The sequence below is a fragment of the Cucumis melo genome, chromosome 8 (assembly GCF_025177605.1).
Source record: "Cucumis melo cultivar AY chromosome 8, USDA_Cmelo_AY_1.0, whole genome shotgun sequence".
NCBI classification, from domain to species: Eukaryota; Viridiplantae; Streptophyta; class Magnoliopsida; order Cucurbitales; family Cucurbitaceae; genus Cucumis; species Cucumis melo.
In genome coordinates, this window is record NC_066864.1 from 1,410,870 (window position 1) to 1,433,225 (window position 22,356).

General features: G+C 33.1%; 1 protein-coding gene and 1 long non-coding RNA gene across 3 annotated transcripts; both read right to left on the bottom strand.

Annotated features, from left to right (window-relative positions):
- Window positions 1-1,356: 1,356 nt before the first annotated feature.
- LOC103484434 (probable alpha,alpha-trehalose-phosphate synthase [UDP-forming] 7) lies at window positions 1,357-7,025 on the bottom strand. Of its 2 annotated transcripts, none has more exons than XM_008441498.3 (4): window positions 6,803-7,025; window positions 4,403-6,394; window positions 3,979-4,252; window positions 1,357-2,345 (listed from the first exon to the last, which is right to left on the bottom strand). In XM_008441498.3, the coding sequence occupies exons 2-4, from the start codon at window positions 6,382-6,384 to the stop codon at window positions 2,049-2,051; spliced, it is 2,553 nt and encodes an 850-aa protein (XP_008439720.1). In that variant the 5' UTR covers window positions 6,385-6,394; window positions 6,803-7,025; the 3' UTR covers window positions 1,357-2,048. The 2 variants fall into 2 exon arrangements, with proteins under 2 accessions (XP_008439720.1, XP_008439718.1); XM_008441496.3 differs by having other exon boundaries at window positions 4,403-6,523.
- Window positions 7,026-20,152: 13,127 nt separating this feature from the next.
- On the bottom strand, window positions 20,153-21,049 carry LOC127150595 (uncharacterized). Its single transcript, XR_007823081.1, has 2 exons — window positions 20,606-21,049; window positions 20,153-20,430 (listed from the first exon to the last, which is right to left on the bottom strand). It is a non-coding gene; the product is annotated as an uncharacterized LOC127150595 (long non-coding RNA).
- Between the last annotated feature and the right edge of the window lie 1,307 nt (window positions 21,050-22,356).

Below are 22,356 nucleotides of genomic sequence, written 5' to 3' on the forward strand. Positions count from 1 at the left end.
AGGCCATATATAATGATGTAATTGGAGGAAAAAACATAATTTAATTTGAATCTTGGGCGTAAAGATTTGTGGTGTAAAGGAGGAATGGACAATGCTTGACAAGTTGAATAGATGGATATAAATATAATGTAAATAATTTAGAACGAACACTATGATGGCATCTTCCTTTTTTTTCTTTTGAATTAAGTGTTGGCAAAAATGATGACCCCATCTCAACACTCCTTTCTTTTCTTATACTTTATATTACTGAATTAGGTACCTATACCCCACAGTATAAATAATTATAAATACATTATGTCTTAACTTCTAACCTTATGTTTAATCAAATGATAATTAAATGTTTTCTATTCAAATAAATGAGACATCTTTTTCTTCGATGTGCAAATAAAATACAATAAACAAAGGAGGAGCCTAATGGCATTGAAATTGATGCTAATATGATTATTCCAAATCCGACATTAAAACTCTAATCCAGCTCACCAAGTAGCCTTCATTGCACCCACCGTCCGACATCATATTCAACAAACAGCCCTTTCAGTATTTGGTTGTTGTGCCATTTTCGGTGTGGTTGGATTTGCTTGATGCATTTCCAAGTTAGTATTTATAGACATCCACTTTCAAACGATCAAATTCCTAAGAAAAGATACGTTTTGACTGGATATTACTTTCAGATATAGTGCAACAGAAACACAAGGGTTTCAATTTAAACAAAACTTGCTTGATGCAACATGAAGCAAAAGGAAATCTAAAGCTATTATAAGATCTACATGTAAGTGTTTAGGTTTGGTTAAAAACACAAAACATGTCCATGCTTAACGTCGGACATCAAAGTGTGACCTTCTTGAGGACTTACAGACCAAATGCACAAATTGATTGCCGATCGTCTATCTTATTGAACAAATACACTAGTTTTAGGTTTGTGATATGTACACAATGACATACACACTAGTCGAACCAAATGCAACACAAACCATAAACAACATAAACCATAATCATATACTAGTGTCTCTTGTATTAAATGGCGAAGGCAGAGGAATCAAATAACAAGTTAAATCCCTGAAATAGTTTATTTATTAGAAAAGGGAAAGAAAAAAAAATTCAAACAAGCAATTAATGATGCCAGCTCTTTTGGGGAAAACAGTGCCCGTCTCTGTCAATAAACAAATAAATTAAAAATGCCGCCCGGTTGAAAATTGTTTCGTTGATGAAGTACGAGGAAGCAGCAGCTGAGAAAGGACAGGATGCTGCCGTCTCATTCAAACTCATCTCCACATCATTATTGATTAATACATATAGAACAAACCCAAGGATTTACATCCATGATGACCAAACACATTCTTATTAACAAAAATGAAGTGCAAGTCTAAACAAAATAGATTTAATATAGGAAATTTACAGATTTCTTGTGAGCAAAAATAAAACGGTTCAAGTAACAATGAGAAAACAAATGCACTCAAGAATTTGACGAGAAAAAGAAAATGAAAATGAGCAAGAAAAGGAGACAAAGGACATCATTCTGTTGTCCATTTGGTACAGTTTTGAAAACAAGACGAGAGCTCAGGCTTCTTTTCTAACTTTCTAGTTGGACTTTGATCATCCCACCACCCAAAAAGATTCATGAATCAAAAGAATAGATACTCGGGACTACCAACTTCAAACGAGCGTGGAAATACCAATGGCTGGGCCTCAAAGATTATTCACAAATCATTCGGCCATCTTCCTCTCTGTTGTTTCCGCGACATCCCCCCAAGTCAGTCTGTCCATATTAGTACCATTTCATTCCACCCCCATTCGGGTCCCCTAATGCCAAGAATGAATGAATGCTTTTCCCCCATTTCATACTTTTGCATCCACTTGTATATATCGTAAAGAAATCCAAGACGCTGACGGTTCAAATTAGGCCATTTCCATTTTGCTGCACATTAATTAACTTTCAACAAGAGCAGAAAATGAATGTGATTTGATACTAATCACCAGCCAGCGTCACTTGCTTAAAAGGTCGGAGAAGAGACAGGAGCATGTTATAACACTGCCATGCAGAAGAACTGTCAAGGGGATTCAGGAGGAGAAGATATGTCCGAAACTTCTGCAAGGGCTTCAAGCATATTAATGACCTCGGTTGTGTCATCTAAGTAATACTTGGCCTTGCTTGGTTTCTGTCCAACCGTGCAGGCAAAAACTAATGTATTGGAAGAGAGGGAGCCACTTGACACTGCATTACCAATTATCTCAAACATGTCTTCATCAGATCTGTCATCACCAATGCATAGCACAAAATCAGCCCGTCTTCCTGCTTCTGCCATTGACGTGAAGATCTTTTCTGCCACCAAACCTTTACTGACTCCCTAAAAGTTACAACAGAATTTGAAATCAGCCTTCACAGATTCTTGATAGGCAACAGAGCTTTGAAGTTCAGGGAATGTATAAAATATAAAACTTGATATTGCATGCAGGTCTACATCAAACTAAAACAATTAAATCCAACATATTTAACCATGAACTATAGGCAAACTCAAAATTATCGACACTTTATCCTTGTCATGGACACATGAGCACACTTCGAATAATCATGCAAAAGCAGAAAAACACAGACCATTTTCAATCTGAAGAAAGGTAAAAAAAACATTAGGTATATCATATATATAAATATGTGTGTGTGTGTGTGAATGAAAGAAAAGAAGCAAAAAAGATGGAAATCATAATTAGAACTTTGAACCAAAGCTATTGTCCAAAAGAAAAAAATATTCACATCACATTAGATCAAATGATCCAAAATCTCTGTTTCATAAGACCGAGAGACTAGGAGTGATTGTTTCTCCCCCAAACTTCTGTTTAACCCCCCCCGGGGGGGGGGGGGGGGGGGGGGGGGGGGGGGGGGGGGGGGGGGGGGGACGTCATGCAAGTTCTTAACCCCCATCTACCCTCTTCCCGTTTTAGTTGGTAAATTCCTATCTCTCTATAATGGTCTACACATGTCTTTTGCTCTGAAATATGACTTTATAATACCACTGAGATTTAAAGTAAAATTTGTTTATCTATTTGTTTCACAGAAAAGTAGACGTCGTAATTGAGCTATGCTTTTACTCCATTCTTCATCACAATAGAATCTTCAAAGCACTTCAACTTCAAGTGAGTCCTAGTCAGTAGTCAAAATCGGTCCTTCATAAAGTTCTGTGTCTCTTACAACTTTGGCGGTGAATTCTCTAAATAAATTTTCTTTAGGTATTACTACTTCACTTGACTCGAGGCATTATTTATAGTTGTATATCTTTTGTGGGTTTTGTATTTTGGTTTAGTTTTATGCCATCGGAATCTTGATGAAATTTTATGTAATGTTCACATTGTCTTCTTCCCAATAGAATTTTTGCATTTTTGACAAACTTCACGCGTAGGAGAGGGGATACTACAACAGTTAAATATACTGATTACTGATTGGTAAACTATTCTCAACATCAAGTTTGCTGTTTACTTGAGCTAATGCATAGGTTCACGAAATTAAGACACTAAGTACGGTTTATCTTTCTATTACACATTTCCATTGCAGCCCATCCAACCCTGATTGCATAAAAGAAAAAAACCATCGTCTACGCTAGATTATCCGACAAGTTACTTGTCTTCCTATCCTCTATTAACTATTACACACTTTTGCCCATCCAACTCTGATTGCATAAAACTAGCGTGGGATACAGTTTTCCCATCTCTACAATCAAGGCACGTGAAAAAAAAAAGACTAGGATGAAATAGATTTAAATTGTTCCAAATACCCACTTCGAAAACCTTCCCAAAGCAATTTAGTGGAGGATCCTAAAACTGGGCATAAAGCATATAAAGTCAGGAGAGGACACCTACCAGATTTAAACCCAAACCAGAAAAACACCCGTAACATAGTAAGGTAAAAGTTTAACACAATGTAAGATGCAAAATGAAACAAAAAACCCAATCAATGTTATTTCAGAAATTTAAAGTAGAAGAATGTACCTGTGGCTTCACTTCTACAATAAACTGACCACTTTTTACAGCAACTGGTTCATTTGCCAGCACACTTTCAAGGTGATCCAATAATTCTTTCGCCTGGCTGCAACCAAAATCAGGGTCTGCATCCTGGTGATGCCACACCAAGGCACTTTCTTTGGTTTCAATAGAAGAGCCATCAGTAGCTTCTGTATATAATTTCATGACTGGCTCTGCAATCTGTATCCAGCCAAAATCACTACCTTGACCACAATTTTCCCAGTCCTTATCAGCAGACCACCTGATAAAATTACAAGATTCAGACATCGGCAATATATATGAAAAAAAAATATGCACCGGAAGGAAGATGGATGGACAGTTCTTTCTTTTCCTTTATTATTATTATTATTTTTTTCAGATTTTAGAAGGGGAGGAAGTAAAAAGACCATACCTCATAAAATAGCCATGCTCGGCAGCAATTCCAAGCTTATCGCAAGAAGAGAACCAATTGCCCAAACTTTCACGCCCTCTTCCACTGACAACAAAAACAGTATTCCTAACATCATCACACAGTGAATCTATGATTGAAATCACCTGACGACTTGGGGTCTTATCAATTGAAGTTTGCGGCATGACAGTGCCATCATAATCCAAAAGTATAGCCCTCTTTTTAGACCTCGAATATGCAGCTACAATGGCATCAATAGATAGCTTTCTAAAGTTAGGATCGAGTGCTACAACCCTGAAACCAAAGCCCAACCCAATTCCCCAGCACCGTCTTCTAAAGTGATCCTTGCAAGTTCTTTCCATGTCTTGGAAAAAACTCCTTGACCAGTACGCCACATCATGTGTACTCACATATTTGTAATGCTTCTCGTGGCGCAGTTGCTTTTCAGCTTCAGCCATTGATATTGCCTCATTCAATGCTTCAGCAGTGGCTTCAATGTTCCATGGGTTAACCCGTATTGCCCCACTAAGAGAAGGGGAACATCCCATGAACTCTGATATGACTAGCATGCTCTTTTGTGGTCCATTTGTTTCTGTGCTATATTCTGATCCAGAGGTTCCCTGCCTGCAGACAACGTACTCATAAGGAGTTAGGTTCATACCATCCCTCACCGCTGTGACTACAACACATTCGGCAATCGTATAATATGCCGCTCTTTCAGCGAGAGAAACAGGCCGATCAATGAACACAATTGGCTCATAATTTGGCTGTCCAAAATTTTCATTAATCCTCTGGCAGCATTCCTGTATTTCATCTTGTATTTCCTCGAGATCTTTCCCTCTTCCTCTAGCTGGGTTTGCAATCTGTATGAAAACAGCTCTTCCCTGCCACTTTGGATGTTGCCGCAACATCTGTTCCATTGCCAACAACTTCAGATTGACCCCTTTAAAAATATCCATATCATCAACTCCAAGTAACACAACTTTTCCTTCAAACTGTCGCTTGAGCTCCTGTACCCTCCAGTCCTTGTCAGCAAGTCTTAGCACCGATTCCATCTGGCCCATGTGAATTCCAACAGGCATGATTTTTATCCCCACGGTCCTTCCAAAATATTCCAAGCCAATATAACCCCTCTTTGACTGATATTCCAAACCCAACATCCGACTACAACAAGACAGGAAATGTCGAGCATAGTCAAAAGTGTGAAAACCAATAAGGTCTGCATTCAAAAGTGCCTTAAGAATCTCTTCCCTCACTGGCAATGTCCTATATATTTCTGATGAAGGAAATGGACTGTGAAGAAAAAAGCCCATTCTCAGTCTTGTAAACCTTCTCCTCAAGAAGGAGGGTAGCACCATTAGATGATAATCATGAATCCATACAAAGTCGTCATCTGGGTTTATGACCTCGATCACCCTTTGAGAAAAAATTTTATTTGCTGCTACATATGCCTCCCACAGAGAGCGATCAAATCGACCACCATGAGTTGCAGAGAACGGAAGCATATAATGAAAGAGTGGCCACAATTGCTGCTTACAAAAACCATGATAAAATTTAGATAAAATGTCATGAGGTAAAAACGCTGGAACACACTTAAACCTCTCCAACAAAAGCTGCGATACATCTTCTTGTTCGGAAGAATCAACATCCACCCGCAAAGATCCTACATACAAAACCTCCATATCTTCAGGTAAACCATCCTTAAGCTGCCACAGCAAAGAGTCTTCATCCCAACTAAAACTCCAGCCTTTATTGTCCGGTCTACGCTTAGCTTTAATAGGAAGCTGATTGGCAACAATAATTATTCGGTCTTGCACAACTGACGAAGGTCCCTCAGAAGTCACACTATTTGCCTGATCATCATCAAGCTCTGATATTACCCCCGCAACAGTCATTACTCGTGGAAGTCGCTTCTTCTCGCGACCCATAATGGGAAAATTCCCAGAAGCTAAATCTAAAAGATTGGTATACGATTTGGACATCATCTTTAACAGCCTAAGTAAAAAAAAAAAAAAAAATCCAACTTAAAAAAAAAAAAAAAAGCTTCACAAAGAATCTCAAGAGAGTATTCACAAATCACTGAACGAGTTTCCTCCTTCTTGAATGTCAATAATTAGGCAAGATCTGCAACGGGTATAACACAAACAGCGTCACAACAAAGACAAAGTATTAATTTCACAACCAAATCGCACATACAAAGTATCAAGAACTTATATGCATCAAGAAAAAGAAACACAAAATTAGAGTATGATCCAACTACATCCTTCAGAAATACCAAATAGTGGAAAGAAACGATGAGTCGAATAAAAGTGAAGAAGAAACAAGTAAAGAAGAGAAATTAAAAGGAAATTAGATAGGAATATGGAGAAATGATTAGCAGAAAGAAGAAAAATGAATACTAACCAGAGGAAAAAGATGGAAGGGAGGAAAGAGTGTTGGGGACGAAGTATTATGAGGTTGGATCTGAAATTTGAGTGAATAAAAATGAAAAAAAATTGCTACTTGGGACTGAAAAATCTAGGGTTTGGTTTTGGTCTCTCTCCAGAGCCAAAGAGTCACATTACAGCCTCTCCTTTTCCTCTACCTTTTCTTTGCTCTAAACAATTCCTAAATTGCAATCTTTTTCCTCCCTGGAAAAAAATTATTTATATAATCGAATTTTAAAAGAAAAAAAAAATTGATGAAATGTAAAAAAGAAAGAGAAGAGAAGAGGATAAGGTCGGCCAATGGACTACCCAGTGATGCCAACTGGATATGACTAAGGTTGAGTCCCACGCGCTCCCAGTTGCCGCTGCTGGAGCAATCGCTACGTGTCTTATTATGAAGTAGCCACGTTGGAGACAGATAGAGTAAGGTGGGGCCGGGAGAAAAGAGGGTAAATCGGCTGCGGGGAGGAGCACAGTCAGTGAAATTGGAAGGGAGTTTTTGGAGTTTGATACGGACACGTGCTTGATAAGGGCGCCGCGTGAGTGAGTTTTTGTTTTGAGAGGAAGGGGAAGGGGTGGGGGGGTGTGTGTGTGTGTGTGGTGGTCCAGGGGGTGTACCTGAGTGGCCGCAGGTGGGGACGGTTGCGGTCACGAGGTTCGTCCACGTGGACAGCTATGATAGGAGAGTTTTGGATGAGGAGGAATACGAAGCGGGTAACTGAGACTTTTTGGTGGGAGAGATGTCACTGGTGATGTCATAACACAAGCGCTGCCGTGGAAATCACGTGGATTTAAAACAATTATTTTGTTTAATAAAAAATGAAAATTGGAATGTATTTTGTGGTTAGGGTTTGGCTTGCCGTTTTGGTAATACCCCTTGCTCCTCCTTGGTTTAACTTAGGTTTCCACACATCAAATGTCCTTTTCCTCATTTTCTTCTTCTCCTTCCTTTTCTTCTTTTTTTTTTTTTTCAATATCGATTTATACCTTTCAATTGTATTAATATTTAAAATTTCAACTACCACTAAGACACTTTTTTAAAGTTTAATCCATATTAATATATACTTTTTTTTATTATTATTTTGAAATAAAAGAGATGTTTTTTTATGAAAGCATGCATGTACGTACATACTTAGTTCATTTGGAAAGTATTCCATTTGGCTAAATTGTACCATAAAAATGTTAATTGAACATTAAAAAACAATAGCCCATTTAAAACTCAACAAATTGAATACTTCAATCAATTCAGTATATTAAAAATTTCCAAATTCTGCAACTTAAAAGAAAGTTCCAACCTAAAGAATCGAACCCAAAAAGACAAGGCAGCAAAGTTTTCTAGATACTGTGTAGTTGGTTGGGACACATTAAATAAATTACTAACCAAAAAAGTAAATGAATAAATAAATAACTCTGACTATTAATCTGCTAAAGGAAAGTTTGAGACACCAATCTCCCTTAATAATTCGATTTTTAAAGATAAAAGTTCGTACAACTCCCATTTGCTTGTTTTTTGTATCTGTTTTTTTTTTTATAAATTATTTTAAATGGAACGTTTACAGTTTATATATATATATATATATATATATATATATATATATATATATATATGTATATATATATATAGTCTGGTTAAAAATTAAACTCTACGAAAAAATATATATATTAAAAAAAACAATCATCAAACACGATTTCAATTTTTAAAAACTTCATTTTTTTTTAATTTGAAAGGGTTTAATCAAAGAATAAAACATGAAACACGTTGATTAAGTTTGGTAAGAAAACTAATATAGTTTTAAAAAATTAACAGTTATCAAATATGTAGTACCATAATATTTTGAATCATGAGTATCACTTATAAGTTATATCTTTTTATTCACATGCATGCTTGAAACACAATAATGGAAGGAAAATGTCAGCAAAGTACAAAAAAACCACGTAGTAATTGCATACAATTTTTAGTACAATTAAAAGTAAACCATTTTATTTAACCATATATTTTGTTCATAGTTACTAACATACATTTGTATTAATTGAAAACCATGCTTATTTAAGTCATACTTATTGTTTATGACAAATGAATAATGGACAATTTGTTTAGTTAATTGAACTACGGAGATCATTTTGAAGTGAAAAACAATAAAGAATATAAAAAAGGAATATGCATGTCATAATAATGCAAATACGTTATATTATTCATCGTACATATATTGTTTGAAGTATTTATAAAATAATTAATATTTTATAAGACATCTATTTAATTCGATTGATATTAAAAAATAAGTATTATACAATTGACTTAAAAGTCATACATATATTACTATCATTGACTTAAAACAATTACATGTTAGAACATGTATTCCCTACATGTCATTAAATTAATAAGACTCTAAAAATAGAAATAACTGTGTATGTAAAGTGTGCGTTAAAATTTATCAAATATAGTATAACGTATTTGCTTTTTTTTTTTTAATAAACAATAAACATAAATAAATCAATAAATCATAAATTAAAACAAAAGTCAAAAATATTTTTAAGTGATACGAATTAATAAAGTTCTCTCTATAATCGTACAAGAGTTAAATATATTGTATTTACTAAATAGGTAGTATAATTAAATCGTATATAAAGTGGAGTCGAAGGGAAAAAGGAGAAAGGAAGAAAAACAACAAATACTTTATATTGGATAGATTATTGAGTAGTTTGAGATTAAGAGGGCATAACAAGTTTCTAAGCTTTTAAAAGTTTGTGATAAGAAGAGGTTTAGAGAGATAAGCATGTAAAAATAATTAATGTACATAATTGAGTATATGTAAAAAGGTCAAAGATGCATAAAATAATAATAATAATAATAATAATAAAAATAAAAAATACAAAGAGATAATAATAATAAATGTAAAGGTTAATAATCTAAATTAGGGGTTATTTGGGTAAAATTTTGAAGGGTAAAGAAAAGCAAAGGGTAAGGAAATAGGTTAGGTGAGGAGAGGAGAGGAGAGTAGGGGTAGAAGCGTAATAGTGGAAAAGGCAAAAAAAGAAAGAAGAAGAAGAAGAAGAAGGTGGGGGGCCCAGGATGAGTCAGATTTTGTATGGTGGGGCCATGGGTGTGTATGTTTGACTTTCCCTTTTATTTATTTATTTATTTTATTTGGTGTCGTAAATAGGAAGCGCGTACGGCAAAACTTGGAGGGGTTTTAAGGGAACCTATCCAAATACGCTTTTATAACTACCACTTCTCCCTGTCATTTTCTTTCCTTCTTTCCCATTTTTATTTTCTTTTTTCTCTCTCTCTTTTAAAATTACTATTAGTCCAAACCCAAACTTAACGTTTCTTAATCTTCTCTTAATTATGGATCGTCTTTACTTATCCATCAACATGTTTGTAATGGTAATCAATTTGTATTATTATAATTACTCAAATTGATGTTATTGTGTTCTTTTTTTTTATTACAATTATAGGGTCCATTCATATATATATATATGGATAATAGCGATACATTCGACAAATAATTTATAATTCTCTAGTTGTATTAATAACAATTATAACATCGGTAATGTTAACAATGTATTATAGCATAAATTGAAAAAATCTCTCATATACATCTGAAAAGGCTTATATCTCTCACGTAATTTTCAAGTGTAAGGGAATTGCTAAATAGTTCAAAAAAAATAAGTGGTTGAGGATTATCTTTGTATTGAGAATCGAATTTATAATCTCATTTTCTTTCTACCTATAAACACAACTATATATACGTCTTATCAACCTAACTTCTAACCACTGAAGCCTGTTTCGTATTTTTGTTTTTTTTAAATCAAGTTTGTTCTTTTTATACGTGTTGCAATGATTTACATTTTTTAAATGCAACCGTTGAATTTGTAGTCTGATTTTAAAACAAACAAATATTGCTTTTTGACGGCTATTTTTTTCGTTTTCAATTTTTAGTTTAGTTTAGGTTTTTACCATTGGTAGAACATAGACAACAAATGAAGAAAGTATGAGGTTGAAGTAAGATTTATAGACTTAATTGAAAAAAAAAAAGAAAAAAACAAACAAACGAGCCAAAAGATATTATATTCTCATACATCATGATATCAATGTCGTTGGTTGTTATTCGTTTGATATATAAATCTATTTTGATGTCTATTTCATATGGCCTTGTTGTATTTAATAATATATGCCTTTGTTTTACATTATTCTCGAAGATGATTACAATGAATACGAGTTTGGATTTAATAGTTTCCACACCATCAAGTATCAATTCATATCTAATAAATAATAATGGATATAATTTAAGGTCCGTAACGTATAATTTTAAAAAGTTTTAAATAAATTAAATTTATCTTTCTTCACAACAATATTATGGCCTTTGCTATAATACACCATCAAGTATCAATAGACGGCTGCATCAATCACACAGGTCTAAAAGACAAACAGACAAAAATTAAAAGTTTGCCTCCTTAGGAATCAATGCCGATAGACTCACCCCACTCAAAATATCAATTTCCTCTTCTATACATGTTTATTTTAATCTATTCATGTGGATTATTATTATTATTATTATTATTATTATTATTATTTTCATATACTCTGTGGTGTGTTGTTGTATTAAAAGGAAAAGAAAGAAAAAAGAAAGTTGTAGAAAAATTGGCAAATATCAGATACATTATATATATATATATATATATATATATATATATATATCTAATTAAAGGAGCAATATAATATATGACATGGCTTGGAAAACTTAGCCAAATGTAGCAGCACATGGAGGGGAATTTGGTAGTTTGAATTTGAAGAATATATTTGGCAACAAGTCAAACAATGCTTTTTTTCTTTTTCTTTTTCTTTTTGGAAGGTGAGTTTTAACTTTAAAGCCATTCCCATTCCCATTTCCCACCCACCTGCTCTTTCATCACAATTTAAATTTGTGAGTTTGACTTTGGTATAATAGCATATCAACTCAGTAATTGGATAAGGATTAAAGTTATAGACTATATCTTAATTACAACCTTTGTTAAAAAGTTTGACTTTCAAAGTTTTTTTCTTTTTCCCCCTTTTGATGGGTAAATAATACTTGTTTTAGAAATTTAAAAAAAAAAAAAAAAAAAAAAAAAAGATAAATCTTTCACTTTCTCTTTCCTTGGTTGGAAATCCTGATTAAAGTGGCTTTCTTTGATCCTCACCATCATCAACCTATTGAATATTGGATAAACCCTTTGCGTTGTAATCAATACAAGACTATCAAATATTATTTAATTTGATACATTTATTTGTTATTAATGATATCTCACAAGTTGGGCTTCCAAAATTTAAATGTATGTATGCTGTGGTTCCTTATTTTTGCTTCAAATTTTAAGCTATCATATTATACGTTTTTTTTTTCTTCTTCTCTATAGAAACAAACCGAGCAGTAAAGAGAGAGGTAAACAATGATAAATCAATTCATGAATTTTGTGTTCTAGACATATTCATTACTGAAAGGAGAATCAATTTTATTATATTTTAAAATAATAAAATACATTATACATTATAAATAAAAATCCAAATACTTTAGATAACAAATGTATATGATCCATATACTTTAGAATTCAATACATAAAATTAATAATTGGAAAACATTCCACTTTATTCTTACATTATTGCTATTTCTCCGCAGCCGTCTTCTTCTCCTTGTGTGCTTTGCTTTACACCGTTTTTACTTTCTAACATTTTATAAATCAACCAAAGTCAAAGTATTTATTTATTTATTTTTGTCATATGTCACATTGAATTTGATCAAACCGGTGCCTACAAAAATAAAATTCAAATTCTCACTATACTTTGAACAAAAAATAGAATGAACTTTTGAAGTGGAGGAAAAAGAAAAAAAAAAATCTGTCATAATCAGAAATAAAATATGACCCAATTAAAGTGTCGTGATTTTTATTTATTGTCTTTTAGAGGATTATGTTTCTTTTAATTGTTAAATAAATGGAATTTTAAAGTTCATTTGAAATTTTGGCTTAAAGTAGGAGTTTTCTTTTTATGCATTGTTAATTGTGGTGTGACTCGAGATCCATTTTTGACATACTACCGAATGTAGAGAGATTGATTTTTTTTTTTTTTTTTTTTTAAAAAAATCTTCTCTCTATAATCTTTTAAATAATCTCAACCAATAACATTACTTAAATATGTTCAATTTAAAGTAAACTTACTTTATCAACTACTTTGGATAATAACTAGCCATAATTGCACTTCGTTTTAAATTACAATGTTAACCCTACGCTTAAGAGCTAAGACATTTGTCTCAAAATATTGAAGAAACAAATTCACATAGAATTATGGTTTTTTTTTTTTCTCTTTCAATTCTTATCTTCGTGAAAAAATTATTCTATCAAGTTCTTATCTCTGGAAGCTTTGGGTCATTGCTACGTGGACTGGCCCACAATATTCAAGACCAATAGGAGACAAAAGCCCAATTTTTCACCAGAAATGGGCCTTCAAAGCCCAATTCTTTTGCAGCCTCAACGACGTCGTTTCGGGAAGAAAAGACAAAAAAAAAAAAAAAAAAAAAAAGGAAATTTATTACGACGTTCTAAATTTCTAATATTGAGATATTTTGGAGAAATTTGAAACAGCAAAATTCCAATGCTCTTTGTTGTCCTTCATTTATGGTCACGAATTTGTAGAAAAATGGACACAAATTTGCTCGGAAAATGACACCCCAACCCAAAATTCTTTCAGCCTCTTTGAATTAACTATACATACATACATACATACATACATATATATATTGTTGTATTTAAGTACAGTTATTTAAGAAACTACACACTTAAACTAAAAAAGAAAGGAAAAAAGAAAAGGAGAGAAAATATTCCATTCAACGGAAGAACATCTAAATTCTCACGAGAAGTCCAATCTCCAGTAGTCAAAAGCTAATAGGTAGGTGAGGAGTTAGAGTTAGGCAACCACATTTGTAAGTGATAAAAGATTCTTTGTTTGACATTCAAAAACCCACCACACAATCACATACCCAAATGTTATTTTTCTACAATCACAATCACAATCCATCCTCTATTACGTTTTTATAGTTCATATGAAGCTTTCTTTAACTGCCAGGATTCATTATAATCGTTGATTTTCCTAAACTTTACACCATGTAATTGTTTAAACTAATCTTAATTAATTCAGTAATATATGTTTGCTGGAAGTTAATATTTTTTTTTTAAAAAAAAAGAGTGATGTTATTTTTCAAAGTTGACGGCTTTATTATTATTTTTTCCCCTGTTATTATCTGTATTAATTTGGTTTGATGTGTTGTATCCATCCATGTGTATGTGTTGGAGTTTGAAAAATGGATGTTTCCATAAAAAGAAGGGGCTGCTCTATTCATCTTTCTATTCCAAATTCGACTTTGTAGAGAAGGGCATCATTACTTGCTTTGTTTCTTTTGAAAATTTATGTTTTACTTTTGTATTTTTTTGGTTCTAAAAGATGTCCATTTTTAATCTTTTAAGTTTATAAAAATGATCCATTTGGCCTTCAAATTTTCAAAACATACATTTTTAGTCTATAAGTTTTTAAAAGTTCTTAAAGTAAACTTTTGTTTGATTTTCCAATAGTAATTATATGATATTTAAAATAAGAAAAAATAGTTTTAGAGAAAGATATTGTTTTTTTAGAAATTGTTATTCTAATTAATGCACGTATAAAAATAATAATTCACTCCTCTTTCTTCTCCTTTGACACACGCAACAAGGTTAAGACAAAAAAGGAAAAAAGTAACTTTCCCCCTTTTTTTCTCATGCAACAAGTTTATTGTGCTAATTAAAAGGATCAATTTGAGTAATAGGGTGTCATAACCCAAAACTTATTCACTCAACCAATATATGAGATTCAAATAAATAAAATTGGATGCTTTCGCAACTACACATATACCTTTTTGCAGTCTATTAATACTAGCTATCCCATCTAATTTATCACATGATACTTTTTTTTAAACCTTCTTGAATTTTGTATGTTATATGATTAGAGTGAAGTACAAAATATGGAAATACAAAATGTATTAGACTCGAAAAACCACCCCTCAATGCCCACAATAGTCTCTTCTTTTTTTTTTCTTGGTAAGAAATTACAATAGTTCAAAGAAGAAAAAAAAACATGAACATATAATGCTTTAGAAATTTTCAATGTATATTATTTCTGAGGAATATTAAAAAGCAATAATTACAAATACTTCCCAGACACCAAAACAAATGCTTACCCAAATTCAAATTTACCCAATCTTCGCTTTTATCATTTACATTAGATTATTGAGGATGCATTTGGGGTGGCTTTGCACGAGGCCACACAAAAGCCTCATTAATGTGGTGCTATAATTAATTAATACTTTCAATTATCACACACACCTACAGACATATATCAATGCATATCCTCTCTTCATTTTCTTAATTTCTTTCCAAAATTGCATCTCACATTTTAACATATAATTATTAAATAAAAACTGTGGATCACATCACATCCAGACAAACAATTACATGGAAAGAAAAGCTTTTTTTAAGCTAAACCACACATCGAGATATATAACTGTGAATAATCCGTATCTGTACAAGTAGTAGTATATATGTATTAAAAAATAATAATAATGAGAAAAAATGGAAAACTTGGGTGCAATCCATCTGTATATCTTTGTGCACTTGGACTGTGGAGCCCTAATGGCCGACGCCGGGGCTTGGAACCGACTGGACAAGGTGGCGAGCAGTGAGGTTGTGGTGGAGAAGCATGGAATGAACTTTCTTGCTGGGAGAGGAAGTGGGGATGGTGCCCTTGGGAAGGGCGGTGAGAAAGAGGGTGTTCGGAGACGCCATGGTAGGTACGAGTCTGGCGGCGCGAGAAGTGGGAGCGGAGGATGCGAATAGAAGAGCCAAAATGAGAGAGCAAGTGATGAATGTGAAGCGAGGCATGGAGATTCAAAATAATATTAAGAGATTTTAGAAGTTAAAATTGTGGTGAATTAATTTTGGTTTAGTTTGAAGTATATGGAGAAAGGGAGAGGAGGGTGTTATTTATAGTATAAAGTTGGAAGGTGTGGAGAAAGGCATCATCGTGGGGAAGAAGCAAAGAGTCAACATCAAATGGGTTTGACTATTTGAAAATGGAGAAGTGATAAAGTAAAGTGGAGAGATGAGTTGAACGATAGATGGTTAAAAATTTGAGGAGTGGAATTTGGTGGCCGCCGACCATAGTATTAAGAAAAATGCAGAGATAGTCCCCCTTGTCTGGAAGGGCAGATCAGAGCAGAGCCAAATTGAATGTCTAGTGGTTCCCTTCATTGTATAATGTATAGAATATAAAGTATGTTACTTTTGATTAGTGGGCAAAAAGAGAATTATGACTCCAACGTTGGTTCAGCTGAATTCATGGGAGCTGTGTTGTGTTTCCATTTAAAACATAATGGTGTGTGGAATTGCAGTTGAAGTTCAGTTGCTATGTTCATTACATACAATTTACAAACACCCCTGCTAACGGTCCCACCCTACCATTCAAACCCATTATTTTTTTTCTTTCTTTTTTACATGGTAGGAAATCCATGATTGTCGTGGGAAAGGAAGCCTGTGATATTTTAATTTACGTTAACACACACACACACACACATATATACTATTATCATTGGTGGTTGGAGGTTATAATTAATTTACTTTTGTAAATATGAGCATCAGTAATGAGTATGACATAAATTACGTACTTTCAATCAGTAATGAATAGACATAAATGGTGTACTTTCAATCTAGTGCTCAAAAGTTGACTCCCACTCTAACACCCATTCAAACCCATGATTTATTTTACAGAAAAATGTTATATTATAAATTTGGGAAAGGAGAAAAGAGAGATTGGAGTGTGGAAAGTCCTAAAAGAAAGGGTGGGTTACAAAGTTTTGATTCGTCTCTCGAGGCGGCGGGAAGAAGAAAAATGAAGTCATTTTTCCACCAGCACTTTCGTAAAAAGCCGCCATTAAAAGCGGGGGTAAACGAGGACAACACAACTCTACGCTTTCCTTTCTCACCTTTTTCTTTTTAATATTATTATTCTTTTCAGAACTTAGATCATACTTTTCAAATATTGAAGTTGTTGACATTAATTAGAGAAATGAAGAACAGCAATGAGGAAATAATAGTTAGAAAGAGGTGAAAAGTAAATTAAGGTTCAACTTCAATGAATAGTACTTAATACAAAAAGTAGTTGATTAAGCAACAAAGCGCAAAGGAGATTTGATGCTAAACAACCCACGAATTAAATTAAGATCAGGTTTGGTTTGCTTTGGTTTGCTTTGGCTTGACGCTACACGTTTTTGGGGGCAAAAAACCCCACATTTTACCCATTTGTTTGACGTTCGATTTGGTCCTGTTTTCTACAAAGAAGTCAAGGATATAAAAAAAATAAGCCAACAACATAACACCTATACCTATTTTGCCCATACTTCAAACACACAACCACCCAATTTTCTTTTTCATTCATTTTAATTATATAATACAACATCCAATATTAATTAAACATAAGAATCTTAATTCATTATTATTCTATTCAGACAACTCCTCGTGGCTTTTGTCATAAACCCTCTCTACCATTTCCACTACGTGTTTCAATTTTGTGAGGATATCTCGGCCCATCCTCATCATACCAACATACCACATTAATTACATATTTTATTATGTATATATATATATATTTGCATACATAATCAAAACTGAAAGCAGCAGACCTCATTCATTGTGACTGTCACTGATCTTCAAACCATATTTTTGTAACAACATATGTATATATATTAACAATTAATACACGTAAAATGTAATGAATTGTGAGATATATTGTTAAAAGAGCAATAATGTCCCACAGGCCACAACTAGCGTGAAGAAGGACCTAATATAACGTGGGTTGCATTGGCGCATATATAAGATATATAGATCTGTTAGGTTTAGATTTGACTTTGAAAAATAGTAAATTTAAGTATGAGTATAGACGTAATGAAGGAAGGGTGTTGGGGAAATGGTGTAAAACGAGTATGGTTGAAAATAATAACAAGAGAATGAATTAAATAAAAAGGGGTGTCGGCATAAATTTTGGAGGAGGGTTTGCTGGGAAGAATGTTTACAAGAGGCCCCTCATTGTCAACAACTAAAGGGTCTGTGTTTGGACAGGATTTATCCATTTCCATGCCCACAAAGTTTTCTTCTTTGTCTCATCCCAACAATTTTAATTTTTTTTCCTTTCACTCTCATTTTCACCAACACACACACACACACAATTACTTAATTAGTCGTTCTTCCATTAATAATTGTGTTAAATAATTAATTAATCACTGAAACATTGTACAATATTAAAAAAGGTATAAATTAAAAGGCATGATTCAATAATCCACGAGTGATTAATTGGCCCCTCTCCCCCCTTTCTTTGGGTTATGAAAAAACAGGTTTTGTATTAGTAGTAGGGGCATAAGGATTGTGAGATATGAATGACACACGAGTGTGTCATTATTTGTAAATAATATATATATAGCTAAGCTGTCAAGCAAGACTGTCGTCCCACCACACACCATAGTTGTTATGGTTTATAACTGGCCAAATTCGAGGGGAAAAGAATAGAGAGAACAAGTTTTCAAAGTAACAAAAATAAAAGGTCAATAGGACATATAGCTAGCTACAATTAATTAAACCATAGTTTGAAAATTTTGACTAAATTCAGATGATATAACCATTCGTTTTTTTAGGGGAAAAAAGGACCATTATTTTCCAGTTGGAATGGACCATTTATAATGAGATATAAATCCATTCACTTTCTTCTCCTATATTTCTATTAGCTGTTTCCCTCTTATCATTCATGTCAATAATAATCAATAGATAATTTCAAAAAATAAAAAATAATAATAAATTAAAAAGCATTGTTAACATGGAAAATTTTGGTATAATAGACAAAGATATATATATATATGTCATTTTGAAATGCAAATGTAGTTTACCTTTATAAAAAAACTATATAATTAAAATGGGCCGTGAACTCTCTTGGGCCGAAATCGTGTCCTATCCAACGACTGTGCCCATTGCACATCAAGCAGGCCCAGGAAACATTTTTCTCCTTTAATTTGACACTCTCTACGTATTTTTTAATGTTTCAAAAATTATGTTTTAAGAGTATAAAAGTTAAACTAACCTTTTTTTTAGTTCATCACTCCAAAGGTAGAAAAATTGAAGAGTTTGAAGCTTTTACTAGAAGAGTTTAAATAAAAATGAATTATTTTAAAACACATTTTTCTCCCATTATAAATTCAAACCAACTTAAGTCTAACTGATTATAATCCCTTTTAACTAACTGAATTATATTCTATAGTTGTCCTGAATAGGGATCTGATGGAAGTGCATATTATAAGCTGACATACCCAATAATTTAATTTCATGTGTGCTTACTGCTCACCCACTAATATCTTTGTTAGAATAACATATTTTTTTTTTCCTGCAGTAGCAGCAGCAAGTTCCCTTTGGGACAGGAGAGGGAGAGAAAAAAGTGGGAGTTTGTTCTTTTTTTTTTCGTTTTTCTTTTTAAAAAAGTACCACATGCCAAGACCTCAATAGTGGACAAATGAAACTCATGTTATCCAGTCAGGGATCTCTGTTGTTTTTATTATTATTTCTTGGCAGTTCAACTATAACCTTTATTCGAAAATCATAAAACACAGAGTCTTACCTTTAAGTTGAGATGAGAATGAGCTAAATTTGACTAATTTTATTTATTTTTTTTTTTTTGCTTTTATAAATTTTCACCCTATTTCTGTCCACATTTCTATAAAACCGAAATCTTAAAATCTAAGCCAATGTCAACATTGTAAACATCTATTAGGAGACTTACTCAACCCCAAGCTATGTTGTATAGACATTGATTCTTTTTTTCTGTCACGCAATACATTGTGATTAAACAGCAAAGATATAAAAAAAGAAATGAAACAATACAGCTAATAGGTAAGCATTACATTATATATATAATTTTAGAATAGAGTGTAGTCCAATGATAGGGGTTTGTTTATAATGTTGCTATCAGTGGCTCCAAATTTGAGGCGAATCCTCTTCTCCCCTCTTTGTTTTTTCCTCTTTCCTCTTTCCCACAATTTTTGATTGGTTTTATATTCTACTCCTTAAAATGGGGAATTGATATTCCATGTAATTTTTATTTGAAAAAAAAAAAAAAAACATATTTTACCCTACAAAGTTATAATTGATCGAACACCCCACAGTAAGTAATTGGGGCTAAAAGTTAAACTTGGTCGTTGTAATAATGTCACATTCACATGGGAAAAAGAAAGAGTTGGAGTTCAAATTTGATTGATGTTATATGATTGAACTTTGGATTAGCTACATTAATATGTTATATCAACAATAATGAAGTTATACAAAATAAACAAAATAAGAACTGTATAGGATGGGTTTTTTCTCCTTCTTTGGGGGACCCCTTCTGCTTTTGTTTTGGCTGGGAGTGGGACTATGAAACTCCATTATCATCCATCGCGTTCGGTAAAAAATTGAAGCCATTAGAAGCAATAAAAATTCCAGCTTTCAGATTTGCTTCACATAGCACCAAAACACCTACAACATATAAACTGCAAACATCTAATTCTAAAACACGAAATTAAACCAATGTATGAACACATTATTTGGGATTTTATAAAATCTAAAGGCAATAGTGAAAAGAAAACAAGATTAAAAGAGAAACAAAAGAAAGAAAAAAAAAAAAAAAAAAGAGGTAAAGGAAGCGGCTTACTCTGAATTTGAAACAACTTTTATGTGTTCTACTTCGAGAATTCAAGACCGTCTGAAGTTTTGTATGTAAATCCGTTTGATTGAGGACTTGACCCGAAGAAGTTAAATAAACAGTGCGTTGAAGAGGGGGAGACCACAGCCCACTTCTCTCGTAATCAAATCCAAATTCAGTAGCATCGAAGAATTTCTGAAGCAACCTGTCTGAAGTGGATTTTGACACTCTCTGAACCTTTGGATTAGAAGGTGAAAATGGCAGTTCAGGAATGGACATTGATGGAAATTTGGAACCCAATTGAATTTCAAATCCAAGAAAAAGAACACACACAGAGAGAGAGCGAGAGAGAGAGAGAGAGAGAGAGAGATAATGTTTATATATATATATATATATAAATAAAAAAAGGGGGGGGGGGGGGGGGATGACTGATGAGTGTTTGAAGAAGACAACGGTGGGTTTTTAAAATTTTAATTTTCTGAGAGGGGTTTTATAAATGTGAATATTGAAATGGACGTATGTGGCTGTGTATACATACAAATGATAGAGAAGAGACGTGACAAGCATGATGGTGAATTTGGGGGTGCTGCTTTCATTTGGGGCCACTGTCTATTATTAACAATCATTCTAACTAACGTTACATAATTAATAATAATTATAGAGTTGTTGGATTGGGTACATTTCATTCAACGTTATTTCGAGAGAGAGACCACTGAACACATTGGAGAAAAGACTTGAGATTATTATGAAATTAGAAGGGGGAATTCGTTGACCCTACCTTGTTGCTTGTCAGATTGAAGAAAGAAGGGTAATGAATGATTGAGGCATAAATGCATTTATATATGAAGAATCCATCAAGGGAATCAGAGCCTTAGGTATGGTTTGGACCATAAGAAGAAGATTGGGAGAAAATTGGGGGAGCATCCCTGAAAATAGGTAAGTAGTGATTAAAAGATGAAGTGAGAGAAAGGGTGTTAGATTGTATATATATATATGTATTGGGATGATGGAAAGGATAGTTTAAAAAAGGATAGAAACAAGTGATCAGAATGGCAGCCTGAAATAGTCTGAGTGTTTGTTGATTTTGACTTCATCATATAAGTGAGCAGTGATGGGTCTTTGGTTAGTTATTGGAGGAGGAATCTCTCCCTCACTCTTCTGATCGAATGAATTTGATGTATGTGGTTTCTTTTTTAGTTTGGTTTATTATAAATTGGAAGCCATAAATTTTGGTAAGCGATTATTTACAAAGTGTTTCCTTTCCACATTGACACTGTGCAATCTCTTTCACTCACAGCTCACATACCATTTGGTCACACCCTCTAAGGTTAGAGTGTGTGAGAAATGGATAGGTTTCTTCATCCATTTGTTTTAAACCTTAACTTTTTCTTCTTGTTTTTCCCGTGTCTTCCTAGATGAGTCTACACCTTTACATCCCATTTGGCAATTATTTGATTTTTAGTTTGTAACATTTACCGATATAACAACCCAATCCAAAATATTTGTAAATATAGTACATTACAAAATAATTTACAAATATAGCAAAATTGAGATATATAAAGTCTCGTAGTATTGACGATAGTCATATCGCTAACAAATTTCGATTGTAGATAAAATTTATCGTAAAGGTGCTATCCATCAAAATTCCCATTTTAATTAGTTTTAGTATTTAAAGAATAAAGTTGTAAACACCCATTTTTCTTCTATAAATTTTAAAATCAAGAAATAAAAGATTCGCAAGAGAAAATTGACGACAAAGA